This window comes from Chrysoperla carnea, chromosome 2, assembly GCF_905475395.1.
Source record: "Chrysoperla carnea chromosome 2, inChrCarn1.1, whole genome shotgun sequence".
NCBI classification, from domain to species: Eukaryota; Metazoa; Arthropoda; class Insecta; order Neuroptera; family Chrysopidae; genus Chrysoperla; species Chrysoperla carnea.
The window spans coordinates 20323321-20347635 of NC_058338.1; the positions used below are offsets into that span (position 1 = coordinate 20323321).

A 24315-nucleotide genomic window follows, 5' to 3' on the forward strand; every position below is an offset into this window, starting at 1 on the left:
AATTCTAAAACTTAAAGAGTTTATCAATCATTTTCGTAAGGCAAATTGTACAATGAAACAAATTTTTTAAAAATTATTACACACGTGCTATCTACAGAAACTGCATTTCCTGAGGAGGGGGCGGACAAAACAAAAAAAAAAAATCACATTTATATATAACATAAAAATTAAAAAAAATTTAATATTTTGTATGCCTGAATAAATAAATAAAAAAAAAAAACAAAAAATATAATTATAATTATTTTTAATTCGACGGATGGGTGATGAGTTGCAACCAAACAAAAAAAAAAGCTTTTAATAATCATTATATGAATTTTTATATGAAAAAAATGCGTAGCTATAATATATAATATATTTTATATAATAACTAATGTAATAATTCTTATTATATATCTCTATATGTGAACTTTAATTAAAAAAATTTAACTAAAACATTTATTAAGTGCAAATTGTATAAATTGAACACACAATAAAAGAAAATTTAATTAAATTTAGGTTCCACCACCCAGCCGAATCGATATTAAAAAGAGCACAGAGTATTTTGGTTAATATAAACACAAAACATTTACACACAAAAAACAAATTCACACACCATTTGTACACAACCAAAAAAGATCCGTTAAACATTTACAAACAAATGTGATTTGATTACGAGCAATAAATAATTTTGGGTAATCATTATTTTATGGGGTTTGTAAATGATTAACCCCAAATTAAAATATCATCTACAACAAAAATTGAACAACCAAATATTATTCTGTGATTATGTAACTGCCCTGAAAAGTCTGCAGTCAAGTTTGTAATTTGTAAATTTAACAATTTTTTGAGATGTCCAACAACAAGAAAGAATCGATTTTATAAATAAATAAATAAAAAAAATGCGCTTATTTTTTGTGTTGACATATATTATGTAGTTTATTTTAAATCACTTTGTTATCTTGAAAAAAGAAAAAGAGAAATAAAAAGAATTCTAAAATATAAATAATGCAAATATCTCTTTCTTGATGCAGGAATCTCGGTATTTCATTTGTTTCGTTTGTTACCTTGGCAGGGCCACAGGTATTTATCACATAGTTTAAATTGATTATGGAATGATTACAAAATATTCATTTATTATTTTCCAATTTTATATTTTTATTCATTTATTTTTATTAAATCGTTTTTTTGCCGATAGCTGTACGATTGGAATATAAAATAATATTTTACAATTGATAATTTTCGATTTATTGCTACTGTATGTTAATAAACAAAATTGACAGTGGTATAATGGTGACCGCACGCGATACGCAACGAGCGATACATGAATATTGATAGATTTGTCACTAAACTCTATGAAATTATGATTGAAATAGTGATCTTTCAATCAAAAATAATAATTTCAAAAAGCGTGTCACTCGACTTTCATCTTTATGTGATTTCATCGTTAAACTATCCTTTCCTATTGTGCACAAAACGGACATTCGTTTTAATGATGAATCTATTCTTCTTTGCTTGGTGTAGACGTATTTCGCGAAAGCATTGTCGATAAATAATAAAAAAAAAAACTAATAACTTTTCATTTGCAAAAAAGAAACATGGGTCCTGTAATAGGTGATGTCCAAGGTCATTTATCGCAGCGTGCCTTCATCTCTTTTGACTATACCAAACCGAAAAAGGCTTAGACTTGCGGCAAAATAAATATAGTTGATAACGTTCTAAATTTAATAATTTATTCTGATTTACAAATGACGTTTAATCATTTCTTAACTCCCCACCGTATAAAAAATTTCGATTTATTGAAATGGAAATTTTTGATTCATTCTACAAAAACCGATTCAAAATTTTGAAACGGAATGAAAGAAATGAATCGAAAAATTTTCTATTTATTTCGATTCAAAATTTTAAATGGATTTGAATAGAATTGAATCAGAAATTAAATTTACGGTTCATTTCCTATTCATTGGGTTAGTAAATGTTAAATAATTTTATAGAAACTCGGCAAAAAATACTTTTTAAGTGGTAATAAATCGAAATCATTTTAAATTATAATTTGTCTAAATTAAAAATTTTATTAATAAATGTTATATCATTAATTTTTTTGTTTTTTGTAAAATTCTTTGGGACCAAAGGGAAAAGTTTTCAAAAAAAAAAAACCATCACGAATAGAATAAAATTGGAAAATAATCAATGAATATTTTAATGACCTCCTTGATACAGATACAATAAAAATAAATATTTATAAATTTTATATAAAAAAAAAGTATCCAGGTTTACCTAAAAACAATGGCATTTAATAAATGAATTAACTATAGTAGTTCGAAATTTTGAATTGGTTGGGTCGTTCCTTAACGAAAATTAATAATAATATTGGGGGAATTTCAAGTTTTTTTTTAATATTAAATGTCATTGGTTCAAGTCAATTTTTTAGTATTAATAATGTTAAATAGAGAACGAAATAAATATTTATATTTAAAATCGTTAAAATAATGAAATTGAATTTATATTTTTAATTAGCTGTCTGTACCTGGGAAGTCTTTATTGTGAAGATACTTTAAAAAAAAATATGTTTTGTTGAATGCTGTTAAAAAAATTCCGTTATCCAAATAAATAATTAGTATATTATTGTTAAAGGTTTATATAAATAGAACTGAGCAACCAATCATATCGGTACAATAATCTAGTTGTCATCTTTAAGCAATAAATATTTCAATTTCACACAAATTTAATTGTCGCGATTAAACTAATTATATTAAAATTCCTTAAAGAGACCATAAATATTTTTCTAAAAAAAAAATTAAATTATTTTCGTAAAAACGTGTGTGTTTTTTGTCAAAATTTCTTCCACTCAATAAAAAAAAAAAAGTATACACAAATTTTTTCAAAAATAAATAGGCGAAATTTATATAAATAATAAATATATAATATATAGTTTTTTACAAATCATTATATTTATGGTGATCTTTAAGTATTATTATATATTGTTTGATTACTTTTCTGTTTATATAATAATTATGATAATCAAATTGTACATACAAGCGTATATAATTCTTTAGATGGTTTGATCGCTCGTCACGTGTTTGACGGCTAAACGAATCAATCGGCCGTGTTTTTACTAAATGTAGTACCTGCGTGTTTGTGTGCTCAGTTGAAGCGACTTCGTGATATTTGACTATTTATACCGAAAATTGCTACTCAAACACATATAATTTAGCAGTCACGGCTTTATTATTGTAAAGAAATTTCTCATGGAAGTAGTTGTAATAAACATCTTTGATGGCGCTACCAAAAAATTTATTTATGACTTTTATTTTTTATAATTTTATATTGATCTCATATAATTTACGGCATGATATAGTTAAACGTAATTTAGTATATCCAACGCCATCATTGTTACAGGTAAGTTTTATTTGTATACTTAATTCATTACGTTTTTAAATTATAGCCCGAGCAGAGCCAGAAGCCAAAATACTACAAAAGTCAATTGAATATTATTCACAATGAGTATTTTGAACAGTGTATAAACCATAGATATAATACCAACCATAGATATAATACCAGTACTTTATATGTCTATGGTATAAACAATTTGTTAGTTTCATTGCTAGTTATTCTTTTGGCCAGTAGTGGCAGTGCAATTCATAAGGTACCGAATTATTTTCTTTGGCTTTTAAATTTTAAATTAGTAAATCTAAATATTCGGTACTTCGGCTAACTTTAAGATCAAGAATTGTTGAAGTCATATTTTGGAAACTCACTACCTTTCCTATCAAGATGCATATTACAGGATTTAAAACAATAGTGGTTGTAAAACTTGTAAAGTTTTGGGCAAATTACCGAAAGGCGGAATTTCCTCAAAAATGTTCCCTTTAACATAAATAGCTAAATATTCTAAACACTTAAGCAAAAAATGAAAAAAAAAAATGCATTTCTTAAAGGGGAGTAATATTTTATAATCTCCATCATAATCATCTGCCCGAGATTTTCCATAGGAATAAAATAAAGTGTACACATACCACATATTATTTCATTTTTTTCCGGTCTATTCCGAAACGCCGTCATACTTAATGTTTTGTTCCGAATTGTTACTATATGATAAGTTGGAAGGATATCCACTAACGCCACCATATTATAATATATTTTTGTTTATTTACGTTCCATAATAATATAGAAAAAAAACACTTGAAAACCAAATTAAGATGAGCAAAATTTTATTTAAATTACAGATGATTTTAGGTGTAAATGTTCCAACAATATTTCGCAACAAAACAGTTTCCATAAGTGGTGGATACCAAATGAATTTTGAAGTACCCACAAATTTATCTTATTACCAAACTAATCCTTACATTGTTACCGCAAAACGATCAGTTGAAAATAATGAAATACTGTCCAGAGAAATTGTTTACCAGTATTTAGAAAATATGTTAGAAGGGTGAGTTATCTTATATAAAACGACTAGCAGTTATTCGCCCACTTTCGTAGGGCAATATCAACTACGAAAAGACAGACTACCGAAGTATAGCTCGGTAGGATGTGTTTGTAAATCCAATCCAATATAATGACCAGATAATGTTTACTATTGCACGTCTTATGGAGGCCCTTCTAGATATAGAAGAAATTTTTGTAAATTCAATCCAACATACTGGCCGGCATAGTTTACATGTTACTTTCCAATGAATACTTATTGTTTATATTTTATAGCTTTGGATTTAATGGAAAAGAATGTTTACTAAGAACTATTTGTGAATTAGCAGAAACTCCATTCTCCAACGATGATCAAAATTATGTATTAGAGGATATTTTACATTTTATCTTAACGTAAGAAATATTAAAATCTATTTGGATCAAAATTAAAATTTTAATTCTATTATTGCCTTTTGCAGCCCATCCACAGATAAAAATTTTAACGAAGATAATTCTCATAGAGACGTCTACCAGTATGCAGAATACATAGGAAAGTATGAAAGAAATTGTGTTGTATCTTATGCGAAATGTGAAGTTTCAATTTTAGATTTAATAACAAATATATTTTAAAGTATAAAATTTTTCGATTTATTTAAATAGTTAGTTGGTAGCATTTGCTATTTATTTCAGTTCTGTTTGTTTAAAATTTTAGCCTTGAATTATAATTCCGATTTAACTAAGAATATTTGAGATATTATTATTACGTATCACAGAATATCTATCTTATTTTTGCTAGTCTCCTGAGCACTAGTCTATCAGAGTATCACTTACGTCTCCAAATCATTCGATTCAGACCAACATCACCGTTATAATGATATCAGCGTTGATAAATGATTCAACCGGATCTCATAAAAATTAGCATCAGGAAATAAAAGTTTCAGTGTTAAATGCTCTATTTCAAGTAAAACACTAGATGTAATTATTTTCGTTAAATAGAGATTTAATATTTCGATACCGAATCCTACCTACAGTCCATGGAGGTTATAAAGAAGGAGAACGACCGTTACGTACTAAAGCATTAGCCCAGCTGTCCCTGAAAATTTGTAGAATTTATAGTTCGTACTTCAGCCACCAGTCGGTAAGTAGTATCTACGAAGTAAGCTGTTTATGAGTACAAGTAGATGAAGTTAGGCGCATAATGTTCAAATTGAATGATATTATATACACGTATATTAAACGTTGATAGATCATTGGAAATTAGCCCGCTTTTAATGAGACAACTTAGCGATCGCAGCGCCTCACTTATTTTGTCCATATTTCGGGGACAATATTTTCTATAGCGATCGTTGTTCTTTTTTATAACCTCTATGCTACAGTCACTCAAATGTTAGCATTTTACAGTATCATTCCAAAATAGCATATTCATTAATCAGCACTTCAAAAATGACCGTGGTAACAAAATATCGAAATTTTTACGATTTTTGTTCCTGGACTTTTAGGTTTAATTAAAAAAGTAAACATCGATTTCTGAAAAATATTTAATTATTTAATTAACCAATTTAAAAGTAAATATAATTTTTATCACATTTTATACGGTAAACGTTCGATTCTTTGCAATGCCCTAAAAGCTTATAATTTATAAATTATGACATCCCTATAAACGTTGAATGAAACAATCGCAAATTTAAATAAAATACAATTCTTGTATAACAAACAGGTATAAAACTGAGCAAATATAAAAACTCTTTGTGCAAAAATACATCTGTCTCGATAGTTTTAATCAATATGCTTTATAGATGATTCTAATTCTTTGACTTCATTTTCCATTTTTGTTAAATTCCGCATAAGAATTTTCATTGATTTTACACATGCTTGCGATGAATACAAATTTGGTGATACTAAAGGGTCTATCGGTTGTTTTGTTTTATTTAATCGTATGTATGATGTTAATAAATTTGCCTCTAATTTCCGCATATGCCGATTTATGTCTGATAATATACTATGTGTATACGTTCCAGTAATTGGTATGTATTGTTCTTTACAAATTTGTTTTTGTTTGGAGTAACCATGTTTCAATAAATTTTCACGTAATGCAGCATCTTCAATTCCTAGTGCTTTTAAATCACCATCAGTTAACAAAGGTAAGGTATTTAGACCAATATTATTCTCTTTAAATATTGGTATTAAATATTCGGCACCAAGACCTTCTAAAACTACTGTTATGGCATCGTGTTCCATTTTTTTAACGAATGTTATTTATTTTATAAACACCTAATTATTTTTCTTTCTTTCAAAAATTTAGCTTGTTTGAGGTTTACAATTTTAACAGACGTGTTGATTAATTATCATAAAAGTTATAAAAAAACAACCATTTTGACAGTTGAAATAGTTTGAATGCATTTTTCTATACAGGACTGCCAATATATTTTAAGAGAAAGTCAGAGAAAGTGAAAAACAAATTGGCATACCTGACATTTTTAAATGGGCCTTTTCATTTCAAGCTTCGATTTTGTCTCAGGCAATAGGGGAATATTCATGGATTTTTTTTTATATTTTTAATTCATTGCTTACACCGTTATAACAAAGTAAAAAATATAAATAGTGCTTAAAAATGCTGTATTTAATTGTAAAAAAAATATTTAAAATACATTATAATTTTAATTAATTTAAACGCAGTTTTTTTGGCGCTCTCTGTTGATGACGTATAAGTACGTGATCTGTCAATTGGTGACAGTTCAATGTATAATTTACAATTTAAAAAAATGAATTTACAACACAGAATTTACACTCGTTATTAAGTTTTCTAATAAAAAGCCGTAGAATAGTATAATTTAATGAAATACCATATAAAATGTAAGTAATTAATATCATACAGTAAGTCAATAGATTTGACAAGCCCGTACTATGATGTCACGTCCATATAAAAATTTGAAATTCCGTTTTAGAAATTTTAAATGCCCTCACTGAATTTGTACTTTTATTAATTAATTTTAAGTAATTAAAAAGATATTAATTACTAAAATAATGGTTTAGTTGAAATGTCCAGTCATTAAAGTTACGGAAGAAAAATATTTGAACCAAATTTAAATTTCATGAATATTCCCTATTGTCAAAAAACTTTTCAACTGAAGAAAATCTAATATATTTTATCTTTATCAAACAATACTTTTTTACTAGGATGGAAGATTTGTGATATGCTTTTATTTGATTGAAATCTGTGCGAAACAAAAAAAACAAAATCATTTTGTAAATTAAAAGCTCTATTTGTTAAAACCAGAACTTTACAGATTGAAAATTGTGTGAAATTTGTCCGTATTTTAACTCGTTTCTCCTTTTTTAGTCTCTTCAAATAGGTTCAAGTGGTGATGGAAATATTGAATGGCTAATAGTTTTTAAAATAAGACACAATTTAACTGAAACAATGTTTATTTGCTTCCATTTTAAATATAAATTTTATTTATACAAATATTGTTTATTTGGTCGAACCTCCTGTTGATGATTTCGACTCTCGAAGAGATGCTGATCGGCGGCGTTTTAATTCCTCAGCACGACGTACTTTAGATTCCTTCTTGCGTTGAGCTAATAATTTTGCGTATTCTGCAGCTTGTTCTTTACGTTTCAAACAACGTTTCTTTTTCAATGCAAGACGATGACGTTTGCGCTAAAAAATCAAAATAATTTATCAAATTATTGTTTCATTGATGCAGAATTTTGTGTGCGAAATCCAAACAAAAAGTTCAGAAAGTACATGTCAATTTCGTGCATGCAATTTTTCAGAAATTCAGTTTCTTTTTTCTATAATCGAAAAAACGAAGTTAAAAATCGACAGTCGAGTAATGGATTGCAAACGATCGATTTAAAATAAATTTATTTTGATTCGTAAGTAAAACCCAACCCCAAACAACTAATTTTTTACCATCTCCGACAACGGATTCTTAAAATAACATTTAAGATACAGCTAACTTTTAAAATGATTTTTTGTGTTAACAATGAATTGCTTGATACTATTGGCCTCAAGTATAAGTCCATATCTGGTTGTTTCAACAATTAACTCACGTCAATTGTTTGTTTTCACTTGTTTTAAAATAAAATAAATCTTACTTGAAGTGTAACTGGTGTAATCAAACGTTGAATTTTTGGTGCTTTTTGACGCAATTTCTTTCCTTCTTTTTGTGGAAGTGGTCGTTTTACAACATATTGACGTACATCATCTTCTTTGCTAAGATTGAATAATTTACGGATTTTACTTGCTCTTTTAGGTCCTAAACGACGTGGAATTGTGTTATCTGTTAATCCGGGAATTTCCTAAGAACCAAGTTTATATTTAATTTAAATTATATTATAAACAAAAATTGAAATGTTTCGTGTATCCTTTACACGTGCTTCATATCAGATAAGGATTGTCAAATTACCAAAATCAGTTCTTACCTGTTCGCCCTTGCGGACAACAACTAATGCCAAAACACTAAGATTGGCATCTACAATACATCCTCGTACTGATTTACGTTTACGTTCACCAGTACGTCTTGGTCGGTAACAGGAATGACCTTTTGAAAGTAACAAACGAACTCGACCTAAACACACATACACAAAATTAGGTTATAATGCGATTACAGTAAAGGATACAATTTTATATAAAAAATACTTACCATTTGTTAAAACACCTTGTTTCATTGGGAAACCTTGTTTGTCATTTCCACCAGAAATACGTAAAACATATCCTTTCCATTCATCGCCTAAAGTGTCGGCTTCAACTTCAGCTCCCATACGTTTTTCATAGAAAATACGAAGTTTGTGTTCATCCACAACTTCGAATAATTTTTGGCATCCCGTTGCGGGATATGAAACGTTTAACTAAAACAAAATAAGAAAAGAATACCCATAAGTATAAGTACAAAACCTTAGTAGGACATGTGAAATCGGTAAAAAATTATCAAACAATATCTAACACATCACAAATTATTAAAACAAATTCAATTCAATTAATGACGATATAAAGGTAGAAAATAATTTTAATCGAAATATATTTGAAGATCAATAATTACAAAAATTATACGATATGTAAACCCATACCTTCATCTTTCAAAAGACACGCACTTAGAAAGCGGCCATGTAAAAAAGAGCGCTATGAAGGTAACAAGTAGTGAATAGATATGTCGAGATAATTCATTGAATACATAAGAATAATATCGTATACATATTAATGGAAGGAACACGCACGATTGTTTATAATAAATATTTTTTAAGATACCAGATTATATAAGTCATAGGCGTTTCTTTCTGAGGTAAAAATAAATTTAAACGTTAATGATAATTTAAATTAAATCATTCATAATAACGGAACAATTAAATTTTTGAAAGTAAAAGTTTGATGATTATAATCAAGAAAAAGTTATTTCGGTATCACAATCAAATTACTGATGCTATTCCATCATTCATATCCGTAAAAAAAAATTGTTAAAAATTTAGAATTTATTGTATATTTACTTTTATTTAGCTAGTGAAATCAGAAATATCTTGAAACAATGAAAAGTAACACCTACACACAATGTTTGTGTTTATAACTCAGGCAGCAAAACACTTAAATCACGAGATTTTTTTTTTAAATGAACGCTTTAAATTTTAAATACAAAATTTACCATAGTGTTTCTATTGGAGCTTATATATTTCAAATTTTTTATTATAACCACACAATTTTTTACGAAAAATAACCAAAGAAACAACTAATCACCAAATATGTTCTGTTGTGTTTAGCACTAAGTAAAATTTTAATTAGTATCAAAACCAGCACTCTGAAAATACTGTAGAAGTTAAGGTTTTGTGAAAAGTCTGGAACTGGAAGAGGCAAACGAAATGATCGAGGATTAACATTAGAAGCACTAAAACCTGCTGATCTAAAGCTCTAAAATCTGATTGATGTAATCTAAAAAAACTCAACGCTTTTAATTGGTATATAACTTTTTAACAAGAATTTTGTCTAACCAATTTGTTGGAGCTGAACCACGGAACATAATAATGGCAAAAATCCTTTATGTAATTACTTTATTTAAATAATTGGTTGAACTCTATAATCTGTAAATATGTTTTTATGTGTTGCAACACCCAGACTAATAATTTTTAAATTTAAAAAAAATTAAAACTGCACAAGCTATTGTTGACAATTTTTTCGAGAAATTCTACTATATTTTATACGATACAAGTTAAATTTATGCGACACAAATTGATTTAAATGGTTAAGATATTGAATGGAAATTATTATTCAGCTAACGAGTTTGAATATCAATCAAGAATATTAATGATAATCGGCACTGCTGTTTCAAATGTGATAAAGTAAAAAGTCAAATAATCTTAAGTTTACATACAGAACACACCCATTTGATACACAAAAAATATGAACTTTAAAGTTGTTGGTAGCAATGAAAAACTGCAAGTGCAAGATGCTTGACGGAAAAGTGAAATCGCTGTGACTTTTAATAAGCACAAAATAATAATAAATAAATGTGTCAAAGTATTTTATTTACTATGACAAATATGTGAAAAATAAAGGTGTTAAAAAATGTGTTGAACTACAAAAAATATGTTAAAATCATTTTGAAAAGATTGCAAGTGTATTATTATGTGTGTCTTTGACAGCGTCGTAGGTGTTTTTATCAAAAAGTAAATCGCAAACTTATTTGCGAATAACATTTCAAATTATTATTATAATATTTATACAAATTTGAATGTAATTATTGTTACAAAGTGTGTGTTAAATGAGTGATAAATATTAATATTTACTTATATAAAAATATGATTTAAGAATTTGTGTGTCATAGAAAATTTACTCGAAGAAATGTGCATTTTCTTTGGCAGAACTGTGTATAAATTTAGGTAGACAACAAAATATTTGTTTAAATGAAAACTTTTGAACATTGAAGACTTCTGTGTGGTGTGTTTATTTTGCAAACACACAGGGTAACCTTATTTACTAATTCATCTTGCGTATGCTAATATATTGTATGATTTCCTGTCATTTAATTGAATTTGAAATGGAAATTGAAGGATAAATTCGCTATTAAAAACATTTTAGATAATTACACGTACTTTATTTTTTTATAATGATGATATTCTTTAATTTTATTTACGCAATTTGACGTTGTTTATTTGATCATATAGGGTGGTCCGTGAAAAAATAATATAAACATTTAGGAAGTTTATCTTTTAGGGTAGCCTCTATTTGGATAAAATGTTTTATAATTTTCTTTAATTGTTTTAATAAGCATATACCAAGCATATTATTGTATGGCTTAACATGAAAAAACTAGGAGAGGTCATATAACTCATGGATGTCAACTAAGGCTTAGTGTTGCATTGTAACAACAAAAATATAATCATTAAATGATTCATTTATCTTAATTTTAAATTTTGGTATGGGCAAAATGTGTTAGTTCGCCTGATTCACAGGACAATGCCCGGCTGATCTTATGAAGCAAAACATTTTTATTGACTGGATCGTTAGTTCCAAAAATAAACTACTATCTTATTGTGGATATTGTCTGAGGAATGAGAGATATTTGCACATTTTTGCTTTATTTCTTTCAAATTTGAACGACTTTTTGTGGTCATATTGCCATTAATTAGAACTTAAAATGATAGCTGAATTGACTAAAAGTGTACATAGACCATTAATGCATTCATAATATTCAATAGATTTTAGTATAAAGCAAATTTAAAAATTAAAGTATATAAGTTGGAATGTCCTTTGTTTTGTTATCACATTTTAAGGAACAAATTTCAGAAATGAATATTAATTAATAAAAATGTCAATGCTCATGAACTATATTGATAGTCCTGTAATCGGAAGTGCTTAGTCATGAATGCTTTTTTATTTGTCGGTAAATTATAACATATTATGTTAATTTTAACTAAACAAAGGTGGGGTTAATTGTAAAAAATTGATTACTAATAGTTGTACCCCTTTTTTTGGGTTCGTAAACAATAAATTTACATTAATATGATAACAAGAATTAGAAATTAAAAAAAGTAAAAATAACTGTTTAAATACTCTGCATCATTTTTTTTTTTTAAAGTTGATCTTTTTATAACGAACAACTTTGTCCATTTGTTAGTCCATTTTCGGTTGTTTGTCCGCCCGCCTGTGAACACGATAACTCTAAAACGAAAAGAGATATCAAGTTGAAATTTTCATAGCGTGCTCAGGACGTAAAAAGTTCGTAAATGATAGGTCAAGGTCTTGGGTTTGTAGAACCAATGTTGTAGACCGTTAGATATAGAACAAAAGTTTAAATGTAAAAAATGTACCTTATAAAATAATAAACAACTTTTGTTTGAAACATTTTTTCGTAAACATCACTGTTTATACGTAAGGGCGCAAATTAGCTTAGAAACATTATATGGTATGTGTATATACAGGTAACTATATAACGAACAGCTACCTATGTGTATGTGTTTATCTTTCTTTAGTTACATGACGTAAAAAAACAAAAGAATACGTAATAAACGCTGTCTATTCATGGTATTTCAACAATTAATTAAGTCAATTGTTTGTTTTCACTTGTTTAAATTATTTTTAAGAAAAATATATTTATAAATTATAACTCATGTTTTATTCTGATGTACGAGCTATATTGTAAAGTTTCATCCAAATCCATCGATGAGTTTTTGCGTGAAAACGTAAGAAAAAACAAACACACTTTCACATTTATGATATACAGGGATTACCTTTTTTTATTGACAAACAAATGATTGCATTCATTCATGAAGTCATCTCATGGATCATGTTCATCTTGCTGTAATAAAATTACTGTCAATGATGTCATAATATTACGAATTAATTTATGACATAAATCTCAATATTAGGAAATTTTTGCATTTCAATTAATAAATGAAGGTTATCACTGATGTCCATGTCGATTAGTTATTGCGGTTATTGTGGTCAGTCTCAAGCCAATAATTACATTGTCTGTCAGAAAATTCGCTAAACATGAAAATCGTTCATTTTAGCAGAGTCGTATTGAATTCAAAATTATCGATTTTCGTGAGAAAATTAAAGAGGCTAGTTTATTGACTATTTTTATATAAAAATATGCGTTAAATACGATGGTGACATAAAAAATTTGTTAAACCACTGCTTCATTGTTAAAAAGTATGATTTCTAGCGGCAATTTTCATTGTTTAACTAGTCTTAAACGACTTATTTTGTCCGGCGCACTGTTAAATTTATTCGACTCGCTTGTTCTTAGATTGATTTGACATTGTTGCAGTATAGGCTTTTTATCAATTTGCTTTATTTCGGACAGCTGCAAAAAAGATCTAATATATTTTACCTTTACCAAATAGCGCTTTTTGACAAATATGTCATATTTACTTGATTGACATTTGTCCGAAACAAAAAATAACCATTTTTTAAATGAAAAGCCTTATTTTTGTCATATCAAAAACATAATATTCTTTGGTATGATTCGCGTAGTTTTAATTTTTCTTTTTTATTATTTTTATAATTTAAATAGGAATGTTCTATTTTTATGATATGCTTAAAAATGGCCTGCGGATTTGTATTTCATTACGAACTTGTATTATCTAAATTTCAAATCTATACTTATTTATTAGAATTAATTTTGTACTAAATAGAAGAAATACTATTCAAAGTTGACTATACAAAAACAAGTGAGATTTTTATAAACCTACCTTTAAGATTCTACCAAATACTCGCAGATATTTCATCTTTCTTTGTCAAATGATCACCCTAATGTTGTATTAGATGCTACGGCTGAATATCATTCAGGACGCTAGTTGAACGGCGCCGTTTAGCAAAAAGGCTAGGCTGATAACTAAATGGCCAATTAATTAATTGGCTGCGATATGAATATAAAAAAATTCTCTAAGATACATTAATATACTATTCAGTGTAACACACCGGGGCAAAAAAACAAACCTACAATTGCAAAAAAAATAAAAATAAATAAATAAAATTCCTTGCAGAAATTCTTCAAATAATTTTTCTATATTTTATATAACAACATTTTTTTCATAAATTCCGATTCTCTAATGTTGTCATACTCTGGTGAACTTGAAAAATCATAAACAAGTCATATGATTAGATGAAGTGTTAATTTTAATTTTAAACGAGATGTTATATTAAATTTTCTAAGATGTTTATGAAAGAAAACTTAACTTCTATGTACAAACATTACATAGAAATATTAGATTATGTAAAAGTAATTTATTTCGGCTGTTAGATCTCTACATACAGGTACTGATCAGATTATATACGATTATGAAACTGTTCATTTATTTCGATTTATAAAAAGTATGTGTTTTATTAAAAAACACGTAATGTCAATGAGATACTCAAATTGCTCCGTGATGTCACCAATGCGGAAAATCGTTGATTTGTCAGAAATGACTCTTTTTTTCTGTGTATACGAAAATTTTTATTCTACAGGTAAAAAGTTAAAAATTGGTATAAGAAGCATTCCTGCACCCAATTCCTGAAAAATTGATTTTTATTTGGGTCTAATTTCATATATTGTACATATGAAAGTTGCTTTATTTCATTGTTATGATTCTCTTCTTCGAAGGAATATTGGAGACGAAATCTTAGTGAAAATGCTTCACATCTTCACATGTAGAGGTCGGATTTCATTTTTTTATTGATTTTATTATCAACCCATATATCTTACTACATTACTTAATGTTTTGGAACAAAAAATTATTTACTGATAATAAGCATATTAGTGTTAATTATGAAACGAAGGTTACAATTTTTTGAATATCAAGTCTAGGTTTGTTGAAAATAAAAACTAAGGTAAAGTGTATTAGATGCGCAATGATGCAATTCTTTGGTGAGAGATTAAGTCTAGCTGGTATCCTATTTTTTCAGTTATTTTTCATGTAACATTGAAGCTTAACAATGTGAAAATTCAATTTTAGACTCAATTTTAGGAAAGTTAGCCACTTTTCAAAATTTTGTTACTACTATGACTTGCCATACTATAACTTTACTTAACGTGTTCTTTTTTAAAAGATCATGCAAACAGCTGACTCATAGTCGAGCCCTCCACGATGCAACTGTCTATTTTTTTAGCTCAGTAACTATTAATGAAAAAAGTTTCAGCCGGCGTACTATTACTTAAATTTTTTTTAATCACTTCCGCAATTTTCCAATTTTACACCCACCGCTGGTGCACCAGCTAACGTTTGATTCATTGCACCACTGGTGCAATCGATCAGCGTATTTTTGGCTTCTACTTCTTGGTTTATTGGTACCAACAAATGAAATATTAGAGTTGGTTCTAAAAATTTTTGTCACAGGAAAAAAATGTTTGTTTTCTGTGGACATTAAAAGTATTTCGCTAAGTAAAAAAGTCCACAAAATGGTTAATTGTTGTGGAGGATTATATATTAATATAAAGATAAACGTTTGGCATAACTAGCCGGTTTTTTTTTTCCTTTTTTAAATTTAATTGTTTATGCACAACGGGTTGGAGAGAATGCGGGATGCTAAATTCCATACTGATTAAGATTAAAATATTCACTATTAAAAATGCTGATCAAACTCTAATTAAATTACATATTAGAAAAACGTGTTGTAAAAAGTTATAAATTGTAATTAAAATTACTCTGAGGAGTTGTTGTTTTATTAAATTGTTTTTATTAATTAATTTGTACAGAAAATGTTCTACAATAAGAAAAATTACTTTTTTAAAATCACAGGAAATCATACTAAATGCTGGTTATAATTTTGTTTCGTGTCATGACCTTTTATTTTTGTTTTAGATAAAATTTAATTGTAACAATTGAGTTAACAAATTGTGAAGATGGCTAGTCAAAATATTTCAAATTCATCGTTAGCTCAGGTAATATTTATTATTATGTAACAAATATTTCGATGTTTTATGTAATCATACTAAATATGGGTCATACTTTTCAAATTTGTGATCAAAATTAACCTAACTCTAATAGGTTTCAAGAATGTGGGGTCATGGCCCCGGAATTAAGCACATAAGTGATAGCTAGCGAAAAATTGACATCACAGTTGAAAAGAATGACCCAAAATTAGTGGGTTTAAAAAAAATTCCAATAAGATCGGATCAAAATTACCTGTATTATGAAAAAATCGAATTTTTTAACTTTGTGACGTCATCAAAAACCAAAAAATTTAATTTTTGTCTATCACATCCAAATTTTATCCAATTTTGAAAAACCAAGTATGAAATCCTACTAAATTTGGGTCATACTTTTCAAATTTGTGATCAAAATTAACCTAACTTTAATAGGTTTCAAGAATGTGGGGTCATGGCCCCGGAATTAAGCACATAAGTGATAGCTAGCGAAAAATTGACATCACAGTTAAAAAGAATGACCCAAAATTAGTGGGTTTCAAAAAAAATTCCAATAAGATCGGATCAAAATTACCTGTATTATGAAAAAATCGAATTTTTTAACTTTGTGACGTCATCAAAAACCAAAAAATTTAATTTTTGTCTATCGCATTCAAATTTTATCCAATTTTGACAAACCAAGTATGAAATCCTACTAAATTTGGGTCATACTTTTCATATTTGTGATCAAAATTAACCTAACTTTAATAGGTTTCAAGAATGTGGGGTCCTGGGCCCGGAATTAAGCACATAAGTGATAGCTAGCGAAAAATTGGCATCACAGTTGAAAAGAATGACCCAAAATTAGTGGGTTTCAAAAAAAATTCCAATAAGATCGGATCAAATTTGCCTGTATTATGAAAAAATCGAATTTTTTAACTTTGTGACGTCATCAAAAACCAAAAAATTTAATTTTTGTCTATCACATCCAAATTTTATCCAATTTTGAAAAACCAAGTATGAAATCCTACTAAATTTGGGTCATACTTTTCAAATTTGTGATCAAAATTAACCTAACTTTAATAGGTTTCAAGAATGTGGGGTCATGGCCCCGGAATTAAGCACATAAGTGATAGCTAGCGAAAAATTGACGTTCGAGCTTTTTAACTTTATGACGTCATCAAATATAGAAATCTGTGATTTCTTTCTCAATAATATCAGGAAATTTGCATTGATTTCTTTTGTTTATTTAAATAATAAATTATTGTTTATAATGATAATAATATTGAACCATTTGTTAAATTTTAGCGATATCAACCAGTTGCAATTGTGGGTCCGTATAAAGACAATGGTAGCTCTAATAATAGTGGAGGAACTGATTGGCCACCAACAGTGCCAGCACGTAGCTCACGACGACCAACTATAACTGCCGGCAGTACATCACCAAATTCAATACAACCATTAATAAATACGAATGCAACAACACCTGGTCCTGTACCACCCACACCGCCACATTATATACCACCACCGTCCATTTATCCAGAACAATTTCATAATCGTGAACTTCAACAGCAGCAGCATGTAGTGATACCACCACCTCCACCACCTATTCAGCACGACGTCAATGTTAATCGAATACAATCACCTCGCAGTGAAGTCAAATTAAATTCAATGCCGTAAGTTATTTATTTTCGTTTTAAAATAAAATTTGAGTTGTCTAACCAGCTTGTGTATTTGACGTAGGCCCTTAGATACTCCAAGTTGTAAATCTTCAAAAGTCTATCTTGTTGTCAGTAACGTTTTATTCTATTAAGAGACTCTAAAAACAAAATAATACAAAAAATATTTTATTATTATTTATTTATTTATCTATTGATAGCATTTTTCCAAAATTCTAAAATTACAAATTACAAAATTTATTTGACGATTAGATGAGTAATTCTTAAAATATCGTCGAAAATCTCTCTTAAGAATTACTCATCTAATCGTCAAATGAATTTTGTAATTTGTAATTTTAGAATTTTGGATTTATATATATATGTATATGATGTTTTTTTTGTAGATGGTTTCATGGGAAAATTTCACGTGAACAAGCTGAAAAACTGTTAATGCCACGAATCGATGGCCAATTTTTAGTTAGAGAATCAACAAATTTCCCTGGTGATTATACCTTATGTGTGTGTTGGCAGAATCATGTTGAACATTATCGAGTGAAGTATAGGGATCACCATTTAACAATTGACGATGAAGAATTTTTCGAAAATTTAACACAATTAGTCGATGTAAGATATTTATGTTTTTTGCTTTATTCAATTATTTTTTAAAACATAATATTAAATTTATAATTATGTTACTTATGTTTAGCATTATCAACAAGATGCCGATGGTCTTTGCACACAGCTTACAAAATGTCTTCCAAAAGTAACACAGGACTTCATCGATACAAAACCATTTGCAGATGGTGGCTGGATTATTCAAGATCGTGATCTAGAGGTTTGATAAAGAATTTTAATTTAGAGTAATTGTATAACTCTTTGAGAGTAATTCTAAATTCTGTTTTTATCCTGGAGGCAGATGTCGCCGAAGCCATGGAAATGTTACACGGGAGTAATTTGTGACGCAACGAAATGAATCTAGTTCCATTTTCTTTATTCAGTAGAATCCTAATAACTAAAACCCTGATAACTTAAGCAAAAGTATGAACCATTAAAAACTCCCTAATTTAAACTCTTAGTAAGCTAAAAACTCGGTAACTCAAATTATTTAACATTTCTCTTGGTTTTTAACCTATCGAAATTCTATTGAATTATATTAATAAAACTTAACTTCCAACTCCATAAAATATAATTAACAATGTATTTTTGCATTTTATAGTTACGTGAACCATTAGGGAAAGGCGAATTTGGTGAAGTATTTTTAGGATTATGGCGTGGCGAAAAAGTTGCAGTCAAAATGCTTAAAGATTCAAGTGAAGCTGCCCAAAAGTTCCTCACAGAAGCTTCTCTAATGACGTAAGTTATCATCATAATTTTTTCCATTTGTAACAAAGAGAAGTTTTAAGATTAATTTATGCGTTTATAAAACGAATTTTTTTTTAGATCATTGCGTCATGAGAATTTAGTTCAGTTAATGGGTTTAGTCGTAAATAATCGCCACATTTGTTTGGTAACTGAATATATGAGTAAAGGTAGTTTAGTAGATTATTTGCGGTCTCGAGGACGATTACATGTTACTAGAAAAGATCAAATCAATTTTGCGTTGTAAGTATTTTTCTAATACAAATTATTTTAATCACTATGATATTTTGACTAAAAGAAATTCATTGTTGAACAAATAGATGTTATATGTAGTTCTTAAATAGCTCAATTTGGCTTCTCCTTAAGTTAATTTTTATGGTTCAATTACTGACGTAAATTCTTTTTTAAACAGTCCCATTAAAAGAATTTTATGATTGCCTATCCATGAGAGTCATATATTCTAGTATTTTATATATTTCACTCATATGATAGTCCTGATATTTTTCACGCGGGACCTCTATTAATGCCTTCCAGCTACTTTAGAATATCTTTAAAGTTTAATTGCCTGGAAATAACTTAATTTTTCCCAACTAGAACTTTCAGTTTTTTAATATCTAAATTTAGAACATTTAGGAAAACGAGAAAAAAAATTTAAAGCTAAAATTTTTGGATTTTTTATTTCATATAGATAGTAATTAACTTATAATTATTTAAAACTATTTTAGTGATGCGGCAAGTGGTATGGAGTATTTAGAAATGAGAAGAGTTGTTCATCGTGATTTGGCAGCTCGTAATGTTTTAATTTCTGAAAGTGGGGTAGCTAAAGTTTCTGATTTCGGACTTGCACGCACGGAATGTGGCAACTCTGATACAGGAAAACTACCAATTAAGTGGACTGCACCTGAAGCGCTCAAACACAATGTATGTGATTTTATTTATTTTTTTTTTTTAAATGTCAGTACATTTTTTAAATTTAATATACTCATGTGTTTTAGAAATTTTCTAATAAATCGGATATGTGGAGTTTTGGTATATTACTTTGGGAAATTTATTCATTCGGTAGAGTTCCATATCCAAGAATTGTAAGTTGTATTTTTAATGCAATTTTAATTTAAATGTTACTAATTTATTTTTCTTTATTGTAGCCATTGGCGGATGTTGTGAAACATGTAGAGAAAGGGTATAAAATGGAAGCTCCTGAAGGATGCCCGTCAGAAATATATGAAATAATGAGACAGGTAAATCAAAATCAAACATTTATTTTGTTTTATTTTGAAAACTAATATATTTAATGTTGTAAAAATTGCTTTTTAGGCCTGGGATTTATTACCTGATAAAAGACCGACTTTTAGGGACGTAAAAGTAAAGCTCGCCCAATTGAAATCTACAACAACATGAAATAATAAGGAATGTGTGCACCAGTTGAAAATATAAAAATTTGAAGCCAAATGTTACCATAGAAGAAAAACGATTTGTAAATAACACAAATGAATATTTGTGTATGTTTTTTTGTTTGTTTTTAAATTATTAGATGCGATTTGATATAAGATTTAATTTATATTCATTTATAAACAAATTAGTAGCCAAATTTCACGACAAAAAAATTTGATATATTCTATAATATTTTAATTTACGGCGTCAAGAAATTATTTTATTCCGTACTGTTTTGAATAAATAGCAAAAAATCCACTTTCTGTGGACCAATAAAAAACTAGAGTAAAAAATCAGGATATATTTTATTATGTGATAATCGATAATTATCGTTATAATTAGAACAATTTTAAAATGATGTGGAAAATTCCGTAATATTCAAATCAAGAAAATTTAAATCGTATCCGCGTAGCACTAAACATTTTTTAATAATTTATTACTAAAAATAAAGCTTTATTTAAAGTAGTATAATAGCACTGTCAAGAATCTACGATTTTCTGCATCTACAGGGTGTCTTCATTCTGAAAAAAAATCAAGCGAATACAAAATGATCAGGGAAATTCAGGGATTTTGATGAATAAACTAAAAATTCAGAAAAATTGCCAAAAAAATTTTACAGGATTTGTTAGAACAATTGCATAAGAATCTGGTGTTTTTCAAACTTTATACAGATTTAAAAATAATAAATACTAAAACTGACTAGATAAATTTAATTTTGATTACCGTTACAAATGATATTTTTCGAAGTCTGGATGTCGTTCCACAAACTACGAAGATAACCTAATGAGAAAATTTAGGAATAGTTAGAAGGAAAGTTCAGGGAAAAATTCAGGGTAATTTGTGAATAAAAGCTGTGAGACACCCTGATTTAGATTAGAATTAAGGTATTACCGTATCGATCACTATGTAACTTTTTAATATAGTCAATTCGTTTTAAGAAAAAAATCGATAAAAAACTAGCAAATAAATGAAATTTTAATATATAAATTGTTTTACGCCGTAAGTTTCACGTCTATTAATAAAATTATTGAACTATTGAAAAAATATTTCAAATATCAGATAATCATTTTATTTTTCGGTTTCTTTAAATGAATATAATTTATCACAAACAATCTCGCACCATTAAAGAAAGCTCTATTTTGGCTTTTTGAATTTGGAAAATAAATGAAATAAATATGAAACAATTGACGAAAATGACATTATTATTAGGAAGTTATACAACTGTAAAGAGTAAACAGTGGATGAATTGTGTGAGATGTCAGCGAATGCATAAAATTGTTTGCAGCAGAAAATAAATTCTGGTTTTCGCACACCATGTAAGTTTCTAGTGCCTTCTAGTCGTTGTTATTTAGTTGAATGTTTATTTTGCAAAATTTCTTAAGGTGCCTTTACGCTAGCGGCTCATTGTTAATGTAATTCGTAAATCTTCATCTAAATAATTCTTCGGTTGATATAATGTACACTTTTATAGTACGATTTGAGACCATATTTCGTAGCGTCCTTAACATGAAAAAATTATATACGATTTATTAATTTTTTTCAAATTTAGTAATTCAAAGTTTTGTCTATACTTATATAGATTAAGTATTGCCATAGTGTGCGATGTCTCGACTCGAAACTGTTACCATCATTGAGTGTGTGAAGCAGTTTGCGTGCGGCAAGCATACTTATTGTACTAAAAAACTATAAGCAACTGGTGTCGTTGTGGTGTATTGATCATTTGCAAAATATAATATTGTTCATTTTGTACATACGAAGTAATTGTGTTATTACTTTGTATACCCTAAGTAAAAAAAAACCCAAAACTTAAAGCATTCTAAGTGTTATTACAATAACATTACTTGTGATTCACCATGTAACCAATGTCATAACACTAAGAATGGTATAGCAAATGCATTTTTTGTGACACAGAGTATACAAATTGTGATTGAATATCATTTTATATTAACGCTGAATTTTTAAACACCACTAAAAATTCTATTCATGGTAAATTAAACGAAAATGAGTCGTTCGAGTCGCTAGTGTGTACCCACCTTTAGAAACGTGATGACTATTTTCTTTACAGTAATGCCATTTTTAAAAGGATTGTTTTTTCATTTTTTGTGCTAATTTTATATTTATCAATTATTATATGTTATAAATAACGGAATTTTTATAGCTTAAAATTGCTTGTATTTTTTTCCTAATTAATTGTGGAATGTACCATCTCACAGTCTTATCAACAAGGACGTTTTGTATTCGTTATAAATCAACCGGCCTACTTATGAATTAAATACTTAGGACCAATTGAAAAAGCTAAAATAGATCTTTTTAAATATTTATACTCTGGGATACAAAAGACTAAATTTTTTATGATGGTAATCACATTTGTGTGTATTTGAATGTAATTAAACATAAATTATTATTTATTTTTTCTGATTGTGAGAATATCGTCGGAACAAAAGAAAGACAGAAAGAAAAAAAAAAGCCATCGAATATTGAGGAATTTATTTAAAGTTATTATTTTTCTGTACAGTTATTAATTATTATTATAGTAATTGTATAATGTGTATTATTTATATTTTACTTTATATTTAAAATTAAGGAAATATCATAATTTGCAACCATAAAGGATTAGATAAAAATGCACAAAAATTTAAATGCCATTAAATCATGATCTTTAACACAGGTTTGAAAACATCATAAAAATTCGAATAAAGATGAATTCTACGAGGTTGATTGAAATTGGTTACTCGATACAAAAAAAGAAATAGGCGTCGAAGCCTTTTCCAGACATTTAATAATCCAAATATCGTTATTATATTTTTCTTATAGAAAAAAAGACTAAAAGAATTTTCTTTATATAGGGTGATCATCTCTAAAGAGAACGTCAACGTTTATTTCGGTTATTGTATTAGGTAACCACGACCAATTGAGTAACTTTTGTAAAAATGAAAATTTATTATTATAATTTTTTAGAAGCAAACTTGACATTGTCGACACAATCTATCCACAAACCAGTTAAAATTTATTTAGCACAAAGTGGATACAATTTTCTATGAGTGTTTATTGGTTAAAAAATATGTACATTTGTTCAACCAACTGCAACCATGCTTAATGACAACGTTGCGATTTTTATTATTATATTTGTGATGAAGTTTTCAGGTCTGTGTTTTTGACCGTGTACATTAAAACATTTTTACGTAATTTTTTTAATTTTATAAATGAGGTTATGGTTACAGCAGCCCATAAATTATACTTTATATTCAAGGTAAAACTTGTTTGTGCGTGATTTGTAATAGTATGTATAATATAACGTGTAAAAGGTTTCGTATACGATGATTCGATAAAATTGCCCGATCGAATAAATAATATTACATATCTTTAAAGGCACAGTCTTCAGGAAGCAAATTGTCTCAATATGGAAAACAATATAAATGATTCCGAATTTAATGGGATCCATTTTGAGCATTTGTAAAAACATATTTTTTTACTCAGTGTGAGACACCATCATATTGAGGCTAAACACCAACTCTATAATCTATATAATTCGAGGCTTTTCTCGTCAAACATCTTCCAACTGTCCATATAATCATTTATTTAATCCATAACGGTCGTAAGTAACTTTCGCACTGAATAAGCACTAAAAAGACTGGTAGTAAAAAAATTCGAGGCGTGACCAAGTT

At 27.9% G+C, this 24315-nt stretch overlaps 3 protein-coding genes across 3 annotated transcripts; 2 read left to right on the forward strand and 1 right to left on the reverse strand.

Moving 5' to 3' along the window:
• The first annotated feature begins 2938 nt into the window (after positions 1-2938).
• Positions 2939-5105, forward strand: LOC123292531. The gene is made up of 5 exons (XM_044873244.1): positions 2939-3375; positions 4203-4408; positions 4678-4794; positions 4860-4934; positions 5093-5105. The coding sequence occupies exons 1-5, from the start codon at positions 3253-3255 to the stop codon at positions 5103-5105; spliced, it is 534 nt and encodes a 177-aa protein (XP_044729179.1). The 5' UTR covers positions 2939-3252.
• Positions 5106-7788: 2683 nt separating this feature from the next.
• Positions 7789-9594, reverse strand: LOC123294213 (40S ribosomal protein S6). Its single transcript, XM_044875325.1, has 5 exons — positions 9454-9594; positions 9030-9234; positions 8809-8954; positions 8482-8685; positions 7789-8041 (listed from the first exon to the last, which is right to left on the reverse strand). The coding sequence occupies exons 1-5, from the start codon at positions 9457-9459 to the stop codon at positions 7853-7855; spliced, it is 750 nt and encodes a 249-aa protein (XP_044731260.1). The 5' UTR covers positions 9460-9594; the 3' UTR covers positions 7789-7852.
• A 1580-nt stretch (positions 9595-11174) lies between these two features.
• Positions 11175-20794, forward strand: LOC123292361 (tyrosine-protein kinase CSK). The gene is made up of 11 exons (XM_044872990.1): positions 11175-11334; positions 16159-16238; positions 17511-17878; positions 18265-18484; positions 18567-18695; positions 19077-19213; positions 19301-19462; positions 19945-20140; positions 20215-20301; positions 20365-20457; positions 20534-20794. Exons 2-11 carry the CDS (start codon positions 16200-16202, stop codon positions 20615-20617), a joined length of 1515 nt encoding a protein of 504 aa, XP_044728925.1. The 5' UTR covers positions 11175-11334; positions 16159-16199; the 3' UTR covers positions 20618-20794.
• Positions 20795-24315: the final 3521 nt, after the last annotated feature.